The sequence below is a fragment of the Buteo buteo genome, chromosome 5, assembly GCF_964188355.1.
Source record: "Buteo buteo chromosome 5, bButBut1.hap1.1, whole genome shotgun sequence".
NCBI lineage: Eukaryota > Metazoa > Chordata > Aves > Accipitriformes > Accipitridae > Buteo > Buteo buteo.
Window position 1 is genome coordinate 47803685 of NC_134175.1, and position 21889 is coordinate 47825573.

General features: G+C 37.7%; 2 protein-coding genes across 3 annotated transcripts in view; both read left to right on the forward strand.

Annotated features, from left to right (window-relative positions):
• Positions 1-10784, forward strand: part of SPOPL (speckle type BTB/POZ protein like) — a 38697-nt gene extending 27913 nt beyond the window's left edge. The window contains exons 7-11 of the mRNA XM_075028944.1: positions 74-129; positions 1787-1909; positions 4156-4298; positions 4383-4436; positions 6542-10784. Coding sequence (XP_074885045.1) covers positions 74-129; positions 1787-1909; positions 4156-4298; positions 4383-4436; positions 6542-6686 — 521 coding nt within the window. The 3' untranslated portion in view covers positions 6687-10784. The remainder of the gene's footprint in view (positions 1-73; positions 130-1786; positions 1910-4155; positions 4299-4382; positions 4437-6541) is intronic.
• Positions 1-21889, forward strand: part of LOC142031462 (carnosine N-methyltransferase 2) — a 438402-nt gene that overhangs the window by 243889 nt on the left and 172624 nt on the right. The window lies entirely within an intron of this gene.

The following is a 21889-nucleotide window of genomic DNA, read 5'->3' on the forward strand; positions in this document are numbered from 1 at the left end:
CTATTATTTTGTAAATAAAATTGCTAAAAGTTTAAAATTTGATTATACTTAACATTTACTTTTCTTGCTACAGCACGATCTCCAGTTTTTAATGCAATGTTTGAACATGAAATGGAGGAAAGCAAAAAGGTAAGCCTTACTGAAAACTTTACATGTAAATATTTTTACGTTGTGAAAAAGGGAAAAGTTGCAGAAAACTTTTAAGTATTGTAAATTGAGGAAGGTAAGTACTGCATGATGGTGCATGAGTGGAGGAGGTGCTACTCCTGAATGCTCTCCTGGCGAGTTCTGTGGGAGTTTGTTTGTGTAGAAGGAACAGATAGGGCTGACCGTGGAGAGGTTCTGGAGGATTTGTTCTTTCAAGTACTTGTATCTGCCCTAGATTTTTTTTTTTTTTGTAACACTGGCTACTGATGTAATTAACCTAGTAATCTCTGCCCCTGTTTGCTTTAGTTTATACCTTCACATAAGCTGATTGGCTTGACTAAGGTTTTGCTATACTGTATGGTAGCTAGGACACAAAGAAACAACAGGTGAATTACGACTCAAATTAAGCCCTGAGGCAGTGAAGCACTCCTTTTCATTCACAGTTTCTGCAGGCACTTGACCTGTGTAAGTGTTTTGGATGGATAGTTAATCAGCACAGAGAGCTGCTTCTGCTTTTATGCACTTGGTATCTCCCACAGCAAGGAGGTGTTTGTCTTTCGTGAAGAAGAATATCTAAAATGGGTTGGTTATAGGCAGAATCCATGAAAAGGCATGGAACTGATCAGCTCACTAAAGGATTGTAATAGATGATCACTTAGTCTTGGAGGCTGCAAGAATGCCACTTGTGTGAACAAATACATCAGAGAAATATGGTGCTGTAGTACAATTGAGCTTCACAAACATGGCATTTTTCTTCCTGGCACTTCTTCAATCTGGAAACTTTCACAGGTAGAATTGTGGAATATTGGAAGCATTTTATTGGCATTTCTGGACTGAAAGAAACCCAGACATGTCCCAGCTCCAGTAATGTGCCATGCTGGGCAACTTTGCCTTCATGTTAGCAGTAAATCTCTAGTGCAGCTGTACTCCAAAATACTATATGTGGTTCAGTGTACAGGAGACCAGAACATGTACATCTTGTGTGCTGATAGCCTGTAATTTTTGTAATCCATTCAAAAGTCTGGTGCTTCCTTCCACATCTTTGACATAATTTCCTACTTTGTTAGTTGCTTGCAGGGAATACTATTAGAGGATGGGGTCAAGCATGTAATACCACAGTTTTGTTAGGACAGTGTTCAGCTACATGATGTCAGTTAGATGTGCTTCTTTGTTTGCTTCTTGGATACTGAGAATGAAACGTAAGTTGTGTTGACTCAATTTAAATCGAGCCAAAAATGGCTCACTTTGTTCTGTCTGCTGCTCTAACTTCTGATATTCCAAGCACATCATTGTTGGGTTGGAAGCTCAGAAGCACTTTTAAATATTCCTGAAACTGTGCCTTGATTTTTTTATGTACAGCCTGTGCAATAGAGTCCAGAGTTAGACATTTCTAGAAAAAAAGTTGCAATTATTTTTTATTGCCGAAGCTTTTCCAACTGATTTCTACCTGACTTTAAGAGCTACTGATTTTGATTACCTTCTGCTTAATATTGCTGAATGTTAACTTAAATTTGTAAGGATTTTGTATGATGGATGGCAAGTGAAAACTTGTAGTGTGCATGCAGATGATATTTGATATGTTCACTTTAAAGTTGTAGCTAAATTCCAGAGGCTTTTATTGATTCTTCTTCTTTCCTAGAATCGTGTAGAAATAAATGATGTAGACCCTGAAGTTTTTAAAGAAATGATGAGATTCATTTACACAGGAAAAGCACCAAACCTTGAAAAAATGGCTGACAATTTGTTGGCAGCTGCAGACAAAGTAAGTGATTGACTCCTAAGCTCTCAAACCTGATGTTTGCTTGTGGAATGTTCTTCTAACACAAAAAACCCCAAACCAAAACCTTTTTTCAGATTGATTTATATTTTGATTTTTTTAAAATATGAGAAACAGATCTCATCAGAAATGGAGGAAGATGGGAAAGAATAGACTTTATTTTTAGCAGTAAAAGGCTGATAAATCTTTCTTGACCAGGAGTGTTTCAGATATTAATTATATTTACTATCCAATTTCTTCTAGAAATTGGGGTCTATTAATGTGATTTGGAAAATCATTCTTGAATAAAATGTATCCTAGATCTTTGTATTCTTGAGAGGATTTATACAAGTGTTTGAGTTAACTGTGCTCCCTAAAGTACTGCTACTTCAGAACTTTCACCTGTTTGTCTTCCCTACAAACATAATAGTTCTAATCTTTCATTTCCTCTGTATTGGGATCTTGTCTACTCTTTAAATAGTCACTTTCTGAAATACTTTTTCTACTATGATTTTTGAGGTGAGGGGACTTATAGCAACACAGCAATTAAGGTGAGATTATTCCCTTTCATATCATAATTTACAGTTTTCTAACTTCTTGAAAACTTGACTCAATACCTTGTTTTTTTCTTCAGTGCCTTACAGCTTGAGTTGAAATTTTAGTTAGCTAGTCTCAGAGGACACACAGTTGTCTTTCCCTGAGGAGGCATAAGCAGTTTAGAATCCAGAAAATATTCACTTCAGTGTGTGTGGCAATTTCTTAAACTACCTTTGCAATTTCTGAATTGGTGTGCAATCATATCCATAAAACATTAGTGGTGACAGCTGCTGGTTTTCATAATCAATCCTAATATAAGTCATTCTAAGATAATACAAGACATCCCAGTAGTTAATTTCAAGAAACAATTATTAAGCTGCCAGAAAAAAAATTTACGTGTTCCATTTTTTCAAGATCTCTTGACCTGGCACTACCCTGGCTTTGGTGACTTACCACTCATATTCTTTTCACCTCTCATTGCCAGCATCTCATCTTCTAAAACTGATCGTGTTTTGTCAAGTTTCAGTACACCCAAGCAGGAAGGTGAAATGGTGTTATTTTGTGAATGCTGGCCTTTATTTAGGGTGTAATTAATAAATGTAGAGAACTTTACATGGTATAGTTGTATGATTGCCTGCAATACCAGGAAATAAAAATGGTGAGCTAGGAGGTCCCTATAGCTTTTTGTAACAGTTAAAAACTGCTAGAAGCTTTCTGCTGTTCCTTCTGAATGTGAAATAATAATCTAAAAATGAGTGTTCTGCATATTACCAAAGGCATTACACTGTTGTATTACCTGGTGGGTACAGATTTGTTACAATTGATATTTATTTACTCTATTTAGAGGTATCGTGAGCAGTACTATAGTAAAAAAAATAGAAGTAAAAATGCATAGGTCTAGAAACATAGAAGTTAACCTGATAATTTGACTTTTCTTAAGTGGCATTTCTTTGTTGCATAGAACAGTTGCCAATACCAATGTATTAATGGCAACCTGAATATATGCCACTTGCATGTCTAAAATTCTTTTCAGACTTAAACTGTATCTGAAGGGTGCTAAACTAAATGGAATGGGTGAGATTTCCATAGAAATGTGTACAGCTGAATGAAACCTGTTCAGACTATGACATCCTTAAAAAAGGAAGCACAGTTTATTCATGCAAAATATAATATGGGCATGTAATTATTTTACATCAATTTTCCGGTAGGCTGTGTCAAAGGTATGGAAGAAATTGAGAAATTCAGAGGTGGAGATGGGGCCAAACTTGGAACAAGCTAGTTTCAAACAGGCTAATGTATTTTCCCTTGGACAGTTTCATGAAACTTTCCATTGTATAATTTCTTGCCCCGCACTTTGCGATGTGAACCTGTCTAATGACAATTTTGATAAAGAGCCTGTGCCTGTTCCTTGCTCTTCCTCCGTAACCAAACTGAAGGAAAACAAAAACTTCTGAATGAGTTATTTTTGTTGTTTTAATAAAAGTTCTCCCAGTAAAGCATTTGATCGTTTTGTGTCAAACCTAATGCATGTCTTACCATTTGAGGACTCTTCAATGCAGCATATTGAATTTTGAATTACCTGTTTGGAAGCAGTTTGATGTTAAGCTTGGGAGACACCAAGCATTTTCATGACTGGAACTGTCTTAAAAACTGTAGAGATAATGGTAGAAAGAATGAGTTTGAAGAATGATTAGTGTAGTTTTTTCTTTTATCAGTATGCACTGGAACGGCTGAAGGTCATGTGTGAGGAAGCACTCTGTAGTAACCTCTCGGTAGAAAATGTTGCTGACATTCTTATCCTCGCAGATTTGCACAGCGCTGAACAGTTAAAAGCACAAGCAATAGACTTTATTAACAGGCAAGTAATATTTATGAGACTCTAAATATATTCGTATTTATGCTTTGTGTACCTTTTCAATATTAGCACAGTTCTCTCTTACAGGTGCAGTGTTCTTAGACAGCTTGGGTGTAAAGATGGGAAAAACTGGAATAGCAAGTAAGTTTCCCTGCCTCGCGATGTTCTGTACAAACACTGCTAAATAGACTGCAGATCTTAAGAACTGTTGCTTCATTTCCACACTACTGAGGCCAGTCACTGACTGTAAGTAAAGCAGGATTCAGCAGATGCTACCCCAGTTATGATTGTGACTTCCCTTTTAAAATGATAGGGAGAGTTAACTGCCCTCCAGTGTGAGATCATAACAATAGCTGGTTTTCATTCCTCTCCTATGGATGTATCAGCACTGTGAGATGGTGGCAGCAACCTTTATAAAAGGAAACCATTATCTTGACTAACCAGGTTTATGCCTGGAGGAGTGATAACCCCAGTGTGGTTTCAAGACTTGCTTAGGTCCATCTGAGCCTGCAGTATTTCCAAAGAAAGGAGGGCAGTTACTCTTTTTGCCTGTGGCAACATGTTTGCGCACCTTCCCGCATGCCAGCACTAGTACTCTTGAGGCCACGCAACTAGTCAGTCAGGTCCCTGACTCTGTAGGTGCTCATGCCTATGCTGGAAACATGTTGAGAATATGTGGCTCAGGCTGTAGGACTGATTGCAGCATATATTTAGAACAGCTCAAGTGAATCATGGAATAGAAGACAGCTAGCTTCACAATAGCCAGTGGTAGGCTCAAGCAGTAAAAGACAGCAGAGCACTTATTTCTTATCATCAGAACCTCCAGAGAAGTTAAAAGTTGTGTTGTACCAGTTACTTTAAAATTAGAGTGTTTCTCCTCTTAAAAAAAAAAAAAAAAAGTCTTCACAGGCCTAATGGTTGAGCATGATGTGGAAAAGGAAGGGAGTGGCAGAAAGTAAGTACTAAAAAACCAGTAGAAAAACTAATAATGATAAGTCAGAATACATAACAATGTAAACTAGTTAATGTGATCCTTCTCGAGTGGTTTGGAATTTACTGAGCTGACTTCTGTCTTGGTTGATTGCTAGTAAAGATGCTGGTCATCTTTGCTTCAGCTAAAGCATCTACAGTAAATCAGGGGAAATACTATCAGAGGGCCTGGCTTAATTTACTGACTCTGGGCACCAGGAAGTCTGAACTTCAGTATTGTTCCTCAAGGCACTTACCTTTGCTGAATTGCAGCAGAAGATTAAAGGCTTGCATTAGAAATCTGCAAAAGGTGGTGGGTTTTTTTTAGAGATAGTATAGTGTAGAGCTCAGCTCCTAACTTTATGCTTGACAGTGTTCCTGAAACAGTCTGAGGGTGCTCATGAGAGGCTTCTGAAAGTGCAGGGCAATGGAAACTTGGGATTGATGCATAAACTGTTGGTTCCAAATTACAAATTTGTCCTGTGTCAATGTGGCATGCATCCCAACTGGTGTAATATTCTTCCTGTGCAGAGTGAATTTTACACTGTTATTTCACAAAAAAGTAAATATATACATTGTTTTAAATCTCCTGGATGTCAGCATGACACTTGCTGAAATCTGTTGTTGCTTCTGTATTAGTTAAAAAACAACAGTGGCAATTGAAAGCCATTCTGAATGTAGTCAATGATCTTGTACTGAAGAAAGAGTGAATATTCTCAAGTATGCTCCACTGGTACTGAAACTGCAAGCTCCCAGTGAAGGGTTCTGTAGTCAGCCAGCTAATCTGTCTTCATTGCTTTCTGGTATATGAAGTACATAATTTTTGCTGCAGTTTCAGCTGATTCATCTTTTCATCCTTCTGTCTCCCCAAACTGAGCATGCCCTTCTCTGTAATGAGATTATCATGTCTTCCCTTGCTTTTCATCTCATTTTCTTCTAGACTTCCTCTTATTTTTATTGTTTTTCCTGAGCAATTTCAAGGCAGTTCTCTTCATACGGTGCCCAGTATTGGACACAGTTCTCTAGCTGAGCTCTTGCTGGTACTGAGTAGAGCTGAATAAGTACCCTATGTCCTACATGTGATGATACTAATATACCCAAATTGCAATTTGCTGCTACTTTCCAATGGCATCCTTACTGGCATTCATAAAGTCTGTTCTCGCCTAATACTCAACTGCTCTTCTGCAGTAGTTCTGCCTTGCCTGCTCTTCTCCACTGTGCATTTGTGCATTTGGTTTGTAAAATTTTGTGACTATTCTTAATACTTCTGTTTTCAGCCAAGCAACAGACATAATGGAAACAGCAGGCTGGAAGTCCATGATCCACTCCCACCCTCACTTAGTAGCAGAGGCCTTTCGCGCACTAGCATCTGCACAGTGTCCACAGTTTGGCATTCCACGCAAACGGCTAAAACAGTCATGAAATCTTCCATGAACTTTAGAGAAATTGAATTGACTCTACTCCTCCATGTCCAGAGGTGTTTTCACAAACCATAACAAGAGTTTTTGTTATCCTTGTCCACAGAACAGAAGCTGAAAAAGCCTATTGTTTGCTTTTCAGATGGATAATTTATGGTTTAATCCTCAGCTTTAAATTAGACTGATTACTCTAATTCACTGAAAGGCCTTAAATTATCTTCAATGACTCTCTAGTCCATATAGTCTAATGTATCTTGATTTTTGTATTATTATTTTTTAATGTGCCTTGTCTTTTTGACTAGGCTCTGCAGGATTGCACTAGCTCCATAATGCAGTAAAGTTGATAACTGAAGATTAATTTTTGAAAGGGATCTTCCATTATTTTCAGAAGAAAAAAAAAAATGATTATAGTTTGGTCCTGTGCTAACTGGAAGGTTTTAACTAGCCTCTCATTAAAAGCGCTTGAACCAGAGGCACATAACGTACCCTAGACAAGTGCTAAATATAGGGAGAGCCTGTTTACCTTCAGCGAATGCCTACAGGCTATTTATGGCAATATACTGCTTCGAACATAATTTATTTTTCATTGTGGGGGCAAATATGCAATGGTTTGGCCCAAAAGTGTATTTTCATTACAGTTTGTAATGCTTATTGTGTGTGTGTCAAAGCTGTCCAAATGGTAAAAAGAAACACAGAATAAACCTCTTGCTTGTGTTTCTTTATGGTCCATCATTAGTTTACATTTAATGCAGAACTGAACGAGAGGTAAAGAGTTCAATGTGAAAACAGAATAGTATTGTATATGGAAAAATTATATCCCACATGTATGGTTACATAGAAGAGTAAAAAGGATGCATAGAATGACCAAATGTAAATTGAAGAAATGGGCCAAATGGATTCTGAATATGCACTTTTAATGTGTAACTTTTGTATGTTGTGTGGTACATATATATTTTGCTTTTGATGAATTAATGAGGTACAGGTAATTGTGGCTTAACTTTTTAGATACATTTTAAGATGCCCACAGCCACATGGGATTTAGTTTTGTTAGAAAAGAAAGGCATGTCTTTTTAAGACTCAATTGAAGGTGGCTATTGCAAGCTTTCATATTTAAGTAACAGAATATTTTCGCTTATTTGAAAAAGGCATGTGAATGGTAAAATTTTGAAGGGATTTTTCCCGTCTTGACGTATGTGCAGAGCTTCCATTAACACCTAAGGAGGTTACGTACACATCAAGAGGAATATTTCCCTGAAATGTCAGATGGTATTTGCAAGCAGAGACTTGCTCAGTCTTGCATTTCAGTTATTGTACTAGCATTGTGGATGGTATTGAAATTCTGCATAATGTGAAAAGGATGAAACATTTGTAAACTGCTTGTCATGGGCCAGTTCTTTATTATATGAACCTTAGCTTTAATATCAACATCCTCAGTGTTTGATAGCTTTGTTTACAATTGGGAGGAAAAGTCTGCAGTAGTGCACACTCTAAATGTTTCCTGAGTTATTGCATTGAGTTTACTGTAATAGTGATAATATGCTATATTTCTTTTTTGCGAAGACTTGGGTTTAGCAGTGGGGAATGGGAGGAGATCTCACCTAATTTATAAACATATTTGCATAAGGGTTTTAGTTTGCCTATTAAAAAAAAAGTTACGCAGGGAGGAGAGGAAGAATTTCAGATTGTTTACTATCTTAAACTCTATCTCCATCCTCATTTCATTAAGATTCATCTGAATTGCTCTGAACGAAATAATTTTCAGAGGAAAGAGTATATAGTTTTATACTTTGGCATCTAGTAAACCATTAGCAAAGGTAAATTGGAAAAAATGCCCAGTCCAGTTTTGAAGAATAAAATAACCTCTAAACATCCATTTTCTTCTTACCTTCTAACTCAATCTTTATGATGGATAGAGTGTAAAATCAGAAACTTTAATAGTACATAAGGCATCAAATTATATATTTACAGAGATTTATCCTTTTATCAATTTTCAGATATTTATCTAAAATAAGGTCTCATAAGCATTCTTCACAATAAGATGTAAAGGTAATTGTTCCCTCCAAAATAGTGATGTTTTTGCTGCACTGTGTAATGCGTTAGGGCTATGTATCCTCATACTCATCACTGGTGAAACTTGCAGCTCTAACATACAAAGTGACTTGAATATTTAATGCTGTAATGATTGTCCAGTTCAGCTTGTTCTAAAGTAACAACATACAGTAATCAAATTGAAAGCTTAAGGACTTTTATGAAAACTTTGTTCTTTAGAAGCTTAATAGCACACTTTGTACCAAAAAATGTCAGGCACTGTGCTGTAATATTATCTACGTTGTAGAGCATCCACTTTTCAAGTCAGGCAGTGACATTACACTAACAGGAAAAAAAGCAAACCCATGATAATTGATCTGTTTAGATTTGATTTTATTTATTATGTATGTTTTCAAGTTCTGTCAGCTCTTAAGAAAAAGGTAAAACAGTTGCTGTATTCTTAAGTGAGTGCACTAATTATTCACCTCTTCTATTCTTTAATTAACTACATGCAGTGTTCTCACTGGAACGGGATAGCTGGTAATTACAACCTTCTTCGGATTCAGTAGCTTGTTTTTATTCCCCACATCTCAAGAGCTTGCCCTTCAAAACCTCGGTTGTCAGTTCTAAGTGCAGCAGATATAAAACTATCTAATATAATGGACAGTTTTTTCAGGCTGAAATCTTAGGGTTTTTTTCTTAGTTTTATATACAGATTAGGAATATAATGTATGAAGGTGCCATGTTTTGGCTTGCCAACACTACTCCCTCAGATATATGTGAACCACCGCTTCCATACTGTTCTGGGGAGAACCCTGCATGTGTCCTGTGTGTGCGTGCGCGTGTGTGTATGACTGTGCGGTGTTTTTTGTCAAGAATGACTTTCTAAAAATAAGGACTCAATTTGCTGTTAAAATGCTATTATGTATTTTTTTTTTTCCATTTGAACCTCTCCTAAGGAGATGCTTTGGGTGGAAGATGCTTCAATAAATAATCCTTATTTCCTAGTCCATTTACTGCATGCAGAAGTATGAACACATTGTGCCTTTTTTAGGAAACTGTTGTAATGAAGGGAAGATTTAACAGGATACAAGATCTTTTAAAAAGGTATTTTTAAAGGTGAAGGAGAATGCTATTTGATACACAATTGAGGTGGAAAAGTTACAAATTACCCCTTTGAGCTCTGTTGCATGTTAATTCTTGCTTCCTAAATTCAGTTTCACTGAGGTAGAAACAACACAAAGTGGAGTATTACAGATACAAGTTGAGTAATGGTATATTTTTGTGAAAATGTGAAAATATTTGCTGTTACAAGGTAAGTGTATGTCAAAATGTGGTAATCATGGACACAAAGTTAGTTTTACAAGTTACTCTAGTTCTGATGTTTTTCTAAATGTTGAGTATTTAGTATAAAATTCACCTTTGCACAGAAGGTCAGTAGAAGACCTACATGGAGATTATGTTCCTTTTAAATCCTCATGGCAAGTTTTCTTCTTTGGGAGAATAAAACAATGTGCAGTATTTGAAACTGTGTTTCATAAAAGACAGTGAGTTGCAAATGTGAGGTATTGCTACCTGAAATACTGTTGAATTTTACAGTTGGTTAAAATTACTAAACTTAATTGATTTATTTTTTTGTAGTTGACAAATGGAATGTTAACTGTCCTCTTTGTCCAGTGTTGAAAGCATATTTTGTGCAGAGCTTAGCTCCTTAGCTAGCAAGACACTGACTTAGTCTCATAACTTGGCTTCTGCTTACAGTAAATGGACTACGTTTGTAAAGGGAATTCACTATTTCACGTGTTTTGCAAGGAACTTCACTGTATTTGTAACCTGGTTTTTGAAGGCTTAAGATCAATGAGTCCTATTTTAGAAATTAAACCAGTGAAATGACTTAGACCTGTTTTGGGGTGGAAATGATTAAGAGAATTCAGATATGTAAACAGTTGTATCAAACCATCCAGCCTTTTTTATCAGCTGATGTTAATGGTGAAATACTTTTTGTACCTTGTTGCTGAAAATATTTTTGCATTTCAGCACATCAAGTTACAATAAAGTTGTTACTTATACAGAATGTGTCTGTGTGGCTTGTATTTGTTTTTGGTTTTTTTTAACCTGTGTATGTTCACAATGGCTACCTTTGCTTCTCTCCTTTGAGAAAGGTATTTTACCAGCAGTGTCCAGTTTTACCAGTGTAAAAGATACTGCTGTCCTTTTGGAAGCCTTTTTTGGGGGAGGATCATATTGCAGTCTTGCCCTGATCTCCAGTACCTTGGTTATTTTTCCATTTTGACACTTTCAAATAACTTAGAGCTCTGAACAGCTTATAATTTGCCTACCTGAGAGAAATGACTGCCTTTACACAGACTCTGTCAGAACCGATACTCTGTGGGAAGAAGAGTTGATCCTGTGGTAATGAAGATGGGCTTCATGATTTGTAAGAGATTTGGTTTCTTTTTCCACCTACCATTGAAAACTTGTCTTCTGTTTTTCGGGTTTGGGTTCCCCCCCCGCACCCCGTCGACAAGGAGTATGGGTATAAAATGACCACAAGAGGAATGTTGCTTGCGTTTGTTACAGGAGAAGCGATATGTAAGAATAATCTATATGGTTAGTTTGTGGGGTTTAATATGTTTATAGGTGTTTTGCTAAAATATGTAGGACTGTTAATGTGCTGCTCTATGTATTTGACTTTGGACGCACTGAACTCCAGAAAATGACGATATCAAGGTAAGTTACTTCACAAAAAGTGACACAGGCCATTTGAACAAACACAATTACCTGTCTTGTGTTATCTAGGCTATGGCAAAAATGTGGCACAGTCAACTATTGCAGTTCTTCCTAAGGTGACTTGGGTAACAAATAAGGATACAGGGCTGTCATCACAGGGCTATCTTGGGTTTCTTAGCATAGCACATCGCTGTTTTGTGTGTAGGTACATGCACAATTCTCTGCTTAAAACATACATCCCTTAAGTTACTCCGCAATGATTCAGCTTGAAGTTCTTGTGGAGTTTATATCAACAGTGGCATAACTTACACCTTCCCAGGCAGTTTCAGTAACCTCCAAGCTAAACGTGACTGGTAACCACTGTGAATGGTAAACAAAATTATCTGTGCAAGTCCAAAGTATTGAACCGAGCTTCAACTTCTAGGTAAAGAATATTAAACTTCATTATTTCTTTTTTTAGAAAGCTCTATTTTTATCCTTAGTCTTTCTGAAGTATTTTTTCTTGAGATGTTTATCTTGTCATTGTACAAAAGTTTTCTTTGTTACTCAGCGAAATGGATTCAATTAGCGTTGCTTAAAAAAAGCACCTATTTTCATTCTAAAATTAATTCTGATAGTCTTTTGTGTGGAAACTGGGCACATAAACAAAGCTTTTCCTCCTTTTAGTTGAATGCTTCTATTTAAAAAAAGTATTTTATGGTGTCAATCTCTCTGAATCTTGGTTTAACTAAAATATTACTAGTAACTTTAGCAGCTTTCTGAGAATTCTCATTTGAAGTCCAATATATGTCCTTCTCTTTCTTTAAAAGGGGAAAGCTCAGATAATGAATCTCGATTGGTAAGATATGCTATTAGAGTAAAAAGCATCTCTCACTATACAGAATTGCCAGCCCTGCCATATGCTGAAGGCATAGTTTGATGTCCTACTGAGTAGTGCCAGCTTAAGCAGTCCCCGTTACTGCCACTAGAAGAAAAGTACTTCAAAGTGCAGCCCGAGCAGTCACAGGTGAGAAATTCTGATTAAAGTGTGTCTTTGTGCCTCTTCTCCAAACTTCGTAGCTGTTACTGACTAATCGAGACAACTTGCATCTTAACTGTATCATGAGAAATTCTGAGTTATTCTAGGATCTTACCTAACTTACTGTTTTATTTAATAAAGAATTCATTAAGTTTAGCTGTGTTCTGTATGGAAGAATATAACCTTTTACTGTTAATGTTTTTCTGTGGTTTAGATAACTTCTGTTACAATCACTATTTTAGAGTATTACCCATTCCATTACAAATTTTACTTGCCACATTTATTAAGTAAATTATATTAATGATCAAACTATTTCCATTATACACAAATAACTTTGCACTTAACATTGTGATAGTATGGTAATAAAGGAAATGCTGTTAATTGCTGTTAAAATTAGAATAGTTTTGAACAGTTTATCTTTCTGCAGACTTCTTGGTAATTTTCCACTAGAGGAACATGTTTTTATTGTTGTCAGTTTTGAAGATTCCTTCTTTGTTCTCTCAGAGAAAGCTGGAAGAAATACAAGCGCAGAAGTCGAATGAAGCATTTCAGGTGTATGATGCAAAGGACTTGCTTTTTCCACTACAAGCACTGTATCTAGGCAAAAATAACCCCCAGACTCAGCTGTGACAATTCATGAGTGCTTTGGAATAGAGATGACATTCCAGTGGTTGTCAAATAACTTGTATTTTAAACAGTATGTGAAGTTGATGCTTTAAGTGTAAAATTGGGTTTCTTGTAAGTCAAGTATAAATAACAGAAATGAGCTTGTGATTTGAGACTCAGCAGGGAAGAAGTAATTTTGCAGAGTTTGCTTGGCCTTGGCTTATAGAGAAACTAACAAGAGTGTTTTGAGTTCTCTGTTAAAGTATTTTGAAGGAGACTTGGAGCTGTAGCAATATGTGGTGATCATCCTGTAAAGCAGAGAGTGGATTGGACTTCCTTTGAAAACATTCCCTGATAGTAACATTCTTGTCTTGCATTCTTAATAGAGTTTGGACCATAACAATGTTTTTGTGCAGGTTCTGTATTTCAATTAAGGGTATGTATATATAATGAGTGAAAAATCTGTGCTTTGCCAAACTTAATGCATGTTTCATGTGTTGGCAGTGATAGTCATGTAGAAAATAAATTGTACCATGTCAAACTTTGCGCTGCTGATCAGAATGGAGGCAATTTGTGCTGCATTTTAAGCAGTTACGGTTTTTGACTTCCCACATTTCTTACTGCATAGTTGACTGAGCCATTTCAGTTAATAAAGGTAAATTTGGAAGCATATGCAAAAAAATTCTAATAGGGTGACTTCTTAAAGCATAGAAGCTTTAACTGCAGGCTGACCTCCTATTTTAACCTTAATTGCCAAGAAAACTATCTAAATCTTTCATTTTTAAGTTGGTAACCTTCTGTAAGCTTTAAAATCAACTTGAATGTATTATGTACACAATTTTCTAACCCAGCTGTGTAAAGTTTATAAAGTGTTGAAATTTTAAAACAAACCACCTACTTGCTACTGAAGTATGCAACTAAAATGTTTACCTACTGTGGTCAGCAAATACTAAATCTTGCTAGGGTAGTTGCGCCATGCCCACATTAAGAGCTGTGATGTTCTCCATAGAGCCCACATTGTATGTTTTAAAAGGAAAAAAAAAAGTCCATTAAATTTTGCATCTTGTCCCTGTCAGATCTTGCAGATGAGCTCTTCCTTTCAGACATGCACGCGTGGGAGTTCTTACACTACCAAGACTTCATTTCTCCCTTAGAGCACCACTGTTTTATTGTGCTGGATCAAAAGAGTCTATACCAGTCCAATTTACCTGGGGAAGATTATCCCAGGGCAGCAAATAGAGGGACATAAAAATTTGTTTGTCTCTTTCTCTGCTGCTCTTGTAAGGACTGGCATGGGGGGAAGCACGTGCAGGGTGTGCTCGCTAAGGCTGGCTGGCTGCTTAGTTGGTTGCTGAAAGTGCACCTGAAGTTAACCAAAGCTGTTTGATCTAGGTTGCTGGGGCATCTGTGCCATGTACAGACAAACTTCTAAGCTCCCTCTTTGCTATTGCTTTATAGACACTCAAATGCTCTTGGCTGTTAACCATTAGGGCAAATAATGCCCAGAACTTGTTGCGTATTTATTGGCTTTTCTGGTCAATGTGAATTTGAGGTGAAGGTATGGAGCAGGGTGGATGTCTTTCTGAATGTAGCTTTTTCTTCAAATGCCTTGTGTTTGGGGGTTTTTTTCTATTGTTTTTAGAGTTTGGGCTGGCACATCTCAATTTAAATAAATACAAAATATCTAGTGAACCTGCAAATGCTTTATAATGAAACTTCAGCAAGTTCATTTTTCCTGATTTAAAAGAAAGTGAGATACAGATTTCTTTGTAACAGTGCCTTTTAACAAAAAATGTGTCACGTCAGATGTAGTTAATCTTGGAACAAACTAAAAGAGGGGTTAAATTGTATACTAAATTAGGAAAATCTGAAGTGTTTTACTAGTAATGCTAGAATAGCAGGCATCTACTTTTTGACAAGCTGACAGACCAGAGAATTGAAACTTAATGAATCTTAATGCTTTCTGTCATGTACTTCAATTTTCTCAAATTATTTCTCCAATTAGTTCTAGTCTTTGTGAAGGAATGATTAATGATAATTAATACATTCTTATAATTTGCATATTCAGGCTCTAGTGTTTCTAAAAAAAATTGTGAATTTGTGTATGTTGGCGAGCCAGGTTTGTCTGTTATTTCTTTGGGGTGCTGGGATTATTCAGATTTTCAGTTTTGTATTTTCAATTGAACAGAGAGAACATGGTTTAATATGCTTTTTCCACAACAAATAACCTGGACATAACCCAGGTTTTGGATCTTTTCTGTAAAGCAGTTTCTTCCTAGCTACTCTTTAGTGGATAGGTAGGGAATGTAGGGATGCAAAGCTGTCGTCGGGAGCCTTAACTCGTCTTTGAGTCTCTATCAGCTTTGGAAAACATTTAGATCTGCAAGATGGCAGAACTGGGTAAATCCTGTAGGGTGTCTGCTCTTCAGAGGTTGTTTTGGTTTCGGTTTTGGCTTGTTTGTTTGTGTTTGTTTTTGGTTTGGTTTTTTTTTTTAGAGTCTCTATATGCCTCCTTTATGTTGTCATTCTGCTTTGTCCTACTCCTAACATGCAGACATGGAGGGATTTATTCAAATAATATCATCATACAAATTTTGTGTTTAAAATGAGCAGCATGAGGTTTTGAAAGGCATTGGTTTTTTGTCTGTGTAGGAGCTCAAGCTTTCCATGCTGCTCTGCAGGTATCTAACCTTTGACTCCTTAAAAAAACCTAAAAAACAAAAAAACCCCAAACAAACAATTTTGGTTTCTGCTTAATTAGTCTTGCCTCTTCTGATACAAATGCTCATCCAGAGGGAAGAACTGAAATCAAACAAAAGTGCTTTCTCAGTAGTAGAAAAAAGGGCAAAAGGATAAAACTTCATAATAGATTGGAAGGAAGTAAAGATTCAGCTTGAAGAAATAGAACTTAATATTTGCCAGGATAATCAGCTGAAAGATTTTTGTGCAAAGGAGATGCTTTAAAGCTACTAATGCAGAAAAATACCTTGGGGCTATAATGAACACCATGCAAATAGGACCTTGCAAAAACAAACAAGTCAGCATGACTGATTTATAGACAGGTATCACGCTAAGGTCTGAGGGGAAATGTTGCATGTTTGTACTCAGCTTTTGGTCTTGCCCAAACTACCATGTGGTTCTAGATCATCTCGGCATTCTTCCATGTCTGGGAGTACATGGGGACATGCAACATCAAGATTCAGGAGGTAAAAGTGATGATGCGTCTTCTGCGCGATGTCTGTCCTCTTTCACAGGATTGAGGAAAAATGCATGGATTTAAACAACCACAAGCCCTAAGGCGTGCAGCACCAGAAGACGGTTAAAACATAGGGCTCCCCTAGCCCACCTCATTTAAGTGCCTTAGGGAGTGGGGTGCTAGACGCAGTGTTTAAGGTGCCAAATTGCAGACGATGGTTCATTATAAATTGTCGGTGTGCTGTTCCTGGGACCGGTGCTGCCCCGTTATTGGAAGCCGAGGCTGATGCTGCCCTGCCTCTGCGTAAGAGGACTGCCCCAGCAAAGCTGCTCTCCTGCCTGCAGTCTGGAGGACAGATATTTCAGATGCTTTATTAGGATAATACATGGTTGGCAGAACATGTAAAAGCTTTTGGGTATATATAATAGGATGGGTTCTGCTCGTAACTGGGTTCGGGACTCCTAAACTGATGGTGTTTGTGGTGCTGATTAAGGTGACCAAGGAATTGGCAGGAGCGTAGGAATCGGTGTGTCTGAGCTCTGGGAGCCTGCAAGAATTCAGGGTCTCTATATCTGAAATTAGCATCTCTTTGGGCAGCTATAAAAAGGCTACTTGTTTAGACATACTTCAAAGAAATGGAGTGCTTGCGGTTTCAACTACTTTTTTTAATCAACAAATATTTCATTCTCGTTGTCTTGCCACTTGTTTAGTTAAATATATGGTGTTTACTGGGACAGTGTGCCCCAGTTATATTCACCTCTGTGAATATTCTGTACAAATTTTAATCAAAGTACTTAAGCAGAATATTGAAACTGGCTCTCTGGAAGAATTACCCCCCCCCAAAATGTTAGTATGGATCCTCAGGAAGTATTGAGTTGGGGGTTAAGCAACCAAGGGATACCCTAAGCAGGTGGCTGCAGTTTTCAAATAAGGTGATGTTCTGGGCAGTTAGAAAAAGAAACAGAGGTAAAATATGCAGGTATTTTATGACTTTATGTTAAGAGGAGGAATGGTAAGGGTCTTTTTTTTTTTTTAAGTATATAAAATAATCAGCTGTTGAGGATACTCCATGTGGTATAAAACCAAGAGCATTTCTAAGTTGGGCTCATTTTCTATAATAAATAATCCTCTCTGTGCTCTTGGTCATAGTCATTCTATGAACAGTCAATGTATTTACTTTATGGACTTGCTGATAGCACTGACTTAATCTTCCCTCACTGCTTGTTTGCAGAGACCAAACTAAACATTTGTTCCTGATTACTCCAGATAAAAACATGTGGAGAAAGGTGCTGTTGCACTGAGACTGTCTTTAACAATAATCCTTGTTTGTGTTTTAGCATGAATTACAAAGATGAAAAGAAGTTTTTCCTGGCATGAATGTTTTTCTTCATTCCTTAAAAACAAACACAAAAGACAGAGCTGGCTCAGCAATGTTCAGTGCCACTGAGACCACATCAGTAATAAAAATAAGAAGCTTATTGAGCTGTATGTAGAGATTAATTTAGTTGTATGTAGAGATTCCTATCAATGAACCATCAATAGTGCTGGCGTAGTTTTGTAATCTTTATTTGCTTCTTATAAGGCTAAACTTTGAGTGTCAGAACTGGCTTCTAGTCCTGCCAATAAACAGGGTTTAAACATCTATAAGGGAAATGCCAGTTCCCCCAGAGAAACTGTGTTGCCTAGGAGGAAAGCAAAGGGCATGGCTGGCTGGGTAGAGCTGACGCATCACTGCTTATCTGCTAACAGTTAATATCCTTGTACGTGGTTGTCAAAGCTATTTATGCAGCAATTGTAGCTTAAATAGTGAAGTTGAGGGTGAAGTGAAGGAGGGCATTTGCGTTGTCCACAGCAGTGCTCTCCAGCAGGGCAGTCGGACCTAGCAGGTGACCAGTAAAAACTGTATTAGAGCCCTGATCACTCTGGTTATTTTCATGGTGAGTATACACCTTGTATCTAGTCTTCAGCTTCTTCAGCTGTCACATCAGTACATTTTTCTACCAGTAGAGATGCTTGGGTTTTTTCTAAGCAGTTCTCTAAATGTAGTGTTTGAGAATGCTGCATCATTGGAATTTGCAGCTGAACATACTATTGGCTTGATTACAAGCTCCCATGCATTTAGGATTAATTTCCCTGAAGTATGCCTAACTCTGAGTGCGTGCGTGTGCACACTCAGCAAAAATATCCTCTAGGATTTGTTAAGAGGTTGTTCGTACTTAATTCTTGTATATGAGCAGTCGTAGGTGGGAAGATCTTCTGCAAAACAGAAAAAGAAAGGGGCAATTGCAGCTTTATGTTGTGGATTTTTTTCTTTTGTGTCTTTGTCAAATATTTGAAACAGAGGATTCATCGAATAATTGATAAGCAAGAGTGTACACAGATGATGAGTGCTTTTATCTCCACTGAGTTTGAGCTGGAAGGACTTGATGCCGCCTTCACGTTGCAGGCCAAGTACTCTTCTTTCCCGTTTGCACCTTGCAAAATTTTTTTTTCTCCCACTCTCCTGGGTAAACAGCTGCTAAGGGAGTAGGTGAAGAGAAATGACAGTAAGAAATAAGATTCTGGCTCTGTTGTGAGTGCTGTGGTCAATAGCCTGTTTCTGAGTAGGTGTATGGCAGAGCTGCAGTAACTGCACTGGGGAAGATCTGCAGGAAGAATTCAGAGGAGAACAGGATCTTTTTGGTCGTTGCCCAGGAACTGTGTGCTGACGTGATGTGCGTCCTTCTGGAGCCCTGTAAAGGGGTTTGAACAAAAACACATGCAAGAGCTTGCCTGTCAAAAATGATGCTTGCCAAGCCAGCTGAGAAGCATTTTTCAATGTTAGAGTGATTACTTGTTGTTCTTTAACAACAAGTTATGTTGAAACATTAGCACGCTAAACATGAATATTACTGTCTTACTGGTTTTCAAAAGTAACAAATTTATAGAATCTGTTCATTAGATTTGCCTTCGCTTGAAAATCATTTAAAAAAGAACCGTTTTTCCTTAAAAATTGCAAGTAGTACATGTTTGAGAATGTAGAAGTGAGGAAAATTCCAAAATTCGATCAGCTGGAGGGGATCTTGTTTAATAAAAAAGTGAGTATGTGCAAAGTGAAGGAAAGCAGCTCTTAAAGCAGATCTTAAAACTTCCCACTTAGCTGTTAGTACCAGTTCATAATTTGTAACTCTCATTAAAGCTTTGTTAAACATTTCATTCAAATGTCTGAACTGTAGGAAAATAATGATCTGAGCAATCTCAAATTTTGGGGGTGTGGCCAACTTTTAAGATGCTTAAAAGTGGTCAAACTTCCAATAATGACAATTCTGAATGTGTTGCAACAGTTTTGAAAATCCTGTCCTACATTTCACCAACTGTAGTCCCTTGTCTTTGGAAAATGCTAGATTAGGTGTTAAGGACGCTGCTTTCCGTTTCTGGAAATGGGCTCTGTGTTGACTCAAGGTAGTTCAGAAAATCCCTGCATGCAGCATGCTCAGGATCTATTCAAGCACTTCATTTAACATCTGGGAATAAAAGCAGTGCATTTTCAATATAAGTCAAGACTGTTAGCCTGCTTGCTTCCTTGCTTCTCTTTCTTTGTGGCAGCAGTACCCCATTTACCAACTGTGTGTAGTATCCTCTGGGGAGGACCACTGCTCTAAGGATGTAGAAAGAAAACTCTGCAGTTTGCATTATGTCTGCTACTAAGATGTCTCTAAAGTAATTTTACAGGTTGGACTGACTGACAAAATGACTCTGAAGCATCTTTTGTCCTTTGTCTATCTGCTCTTGCAAAGTATATCCCAGTCATTGGGAGTTATCTTGTATTCTGTGATCATCTGAAGATCCACTTTTTTGTAGAGGTTTCTACACATTTATGGGGAATCATCTTAAAACTGTTAGTTACAGAGGTTTTCAATTGCTAACATAAGGCACTGCTGGTCTGGTTTACTGAATTATCGCTGGGTATGTAAGCCAGGGGGTTCAGGGAGGAAAAGGCAGGCGTGATGAAGGTACAATTTGCTTTCTGAAAATGTTCATTTAGTGGAATATTTCCCTTATTACAAAAATGCATTAGCCAAATACATGTGCATATTTTGAGCTTCAATATTATGCTTTTGTATCCTGCAGTAGATTAAAATGTCAGTCATATTCTCCATATTTCATAGTCCTCTGGAAGCCTTAGGGAAGGTGCACATGTCTAGTGTTACTTATGTCCCACCAATAAAAAGACCCTCTAGAAGGAAATCTGTGCAGACCATACAGCAAGATGTCAAACTAATTGTACTGAAATAATGAGTTAGCACCAAATGCTAATTAAATATTGATGAAAGTATGACTTTCAATTATCTTCATTACGGTGCAATGTTTTATGTAGACATGCAATGCTGGGAATGTGGGCATTTATTATCATTAGTCTTGTCATATAAAAACATCAGTTATTTCTCTTCTCTAAAATCCATTTTAAATGCACTGAATGTCCATCTGTAGTATCTTTTTGACATAGTAGGTTTCTATTGAATTTTTTTGCGTTCACCCTTTTTTCTTTCCCCTTCCATTAAAAACCCTGCGAAGCAATCATCTTTAATGGTGAGGCTTTGTAAATACAGCTTCTGCCGCTGCTAGCCCGTAGCTAGCTGTGGTCTGCCCCCATGGCTTTTCTCCAGTCAGCACACTAAAACGTGGTGACTCTGAGATGAGTCTTGCTATGATTTTTAACGAGGTTTTGAATTTACTAGCTTAAGTCCTTTCAGTCTTTTTGGTTCCCAAGGAAGTAAGGGATTGATTTCATCTTGCTGACAGATGGTTTCTGAGTGTTTATTCTAATTTATACCCTCCCTGTCTGTCTGCTCCTTCTCCACAAGGTTTTCTTTGCTCGGCTGAAGTGAGGTGGAGACCGAGAGAGCTCGTGATGGGTGTCTCACCCACCGCAGTTAGGCTCCAGGAGCAGAGCTGGAAGGGCCAACCTTGAGCTCAAGGAGAACAGCAGCTGTAGGGCAGCAGAGCAGGGAGAGGAATCCAAAAGTGCGAGCCTTACAGCAGGAAATTGAGCGGAAGCAGCGAGGGATCAGTAGGTGAGATGTAATCCAGGATGCTGTGCTTCCAGGAGAATGGGATGGGCAAGAGCCGAGCCTCTCCTCAGGTGTGTTAGCACTGGTGAGAAGGCTTTTAAGCCTAAGAAATTAGAGGACAGGTTTTGGGGAAGGACTTTGTTACTTGAAATCAAAAGTCCAGGACTATGTGTTGCCAGGCCTTAATTGCCTGGAGACTAGAGACTAATTAGATGACAGGAGTCCCAGGAACAGTCCTACCAGAATACTGTTTTATATGCAGCTGCCTTTGGGGAAGATGGACAAACCACAAAATTCACAGGTCAAACGCGTACGGTAGTGTGCAGTCTTGTTACTCTGAAGTTTCTCTGAGCTCTTCTAGAAAGACAGAAAAATCACTTCCAAAGTCTTTCTGGAAAATGGTGTCCTATAACTTTTAAAAAAAAAAAAGTGGGGATTTCTTTGTAATCAATAGATAGAAGGCATAAACTGAGATTAAAGTGAGTGGTTTCTGGAGACTTTGTGGAAGGGAAAAGCTTGTACAGGACTGCTTGGGTGGGCCTTGTTCCCAAGTTGGTCTGCTTGCCTTGGGTCAGGCA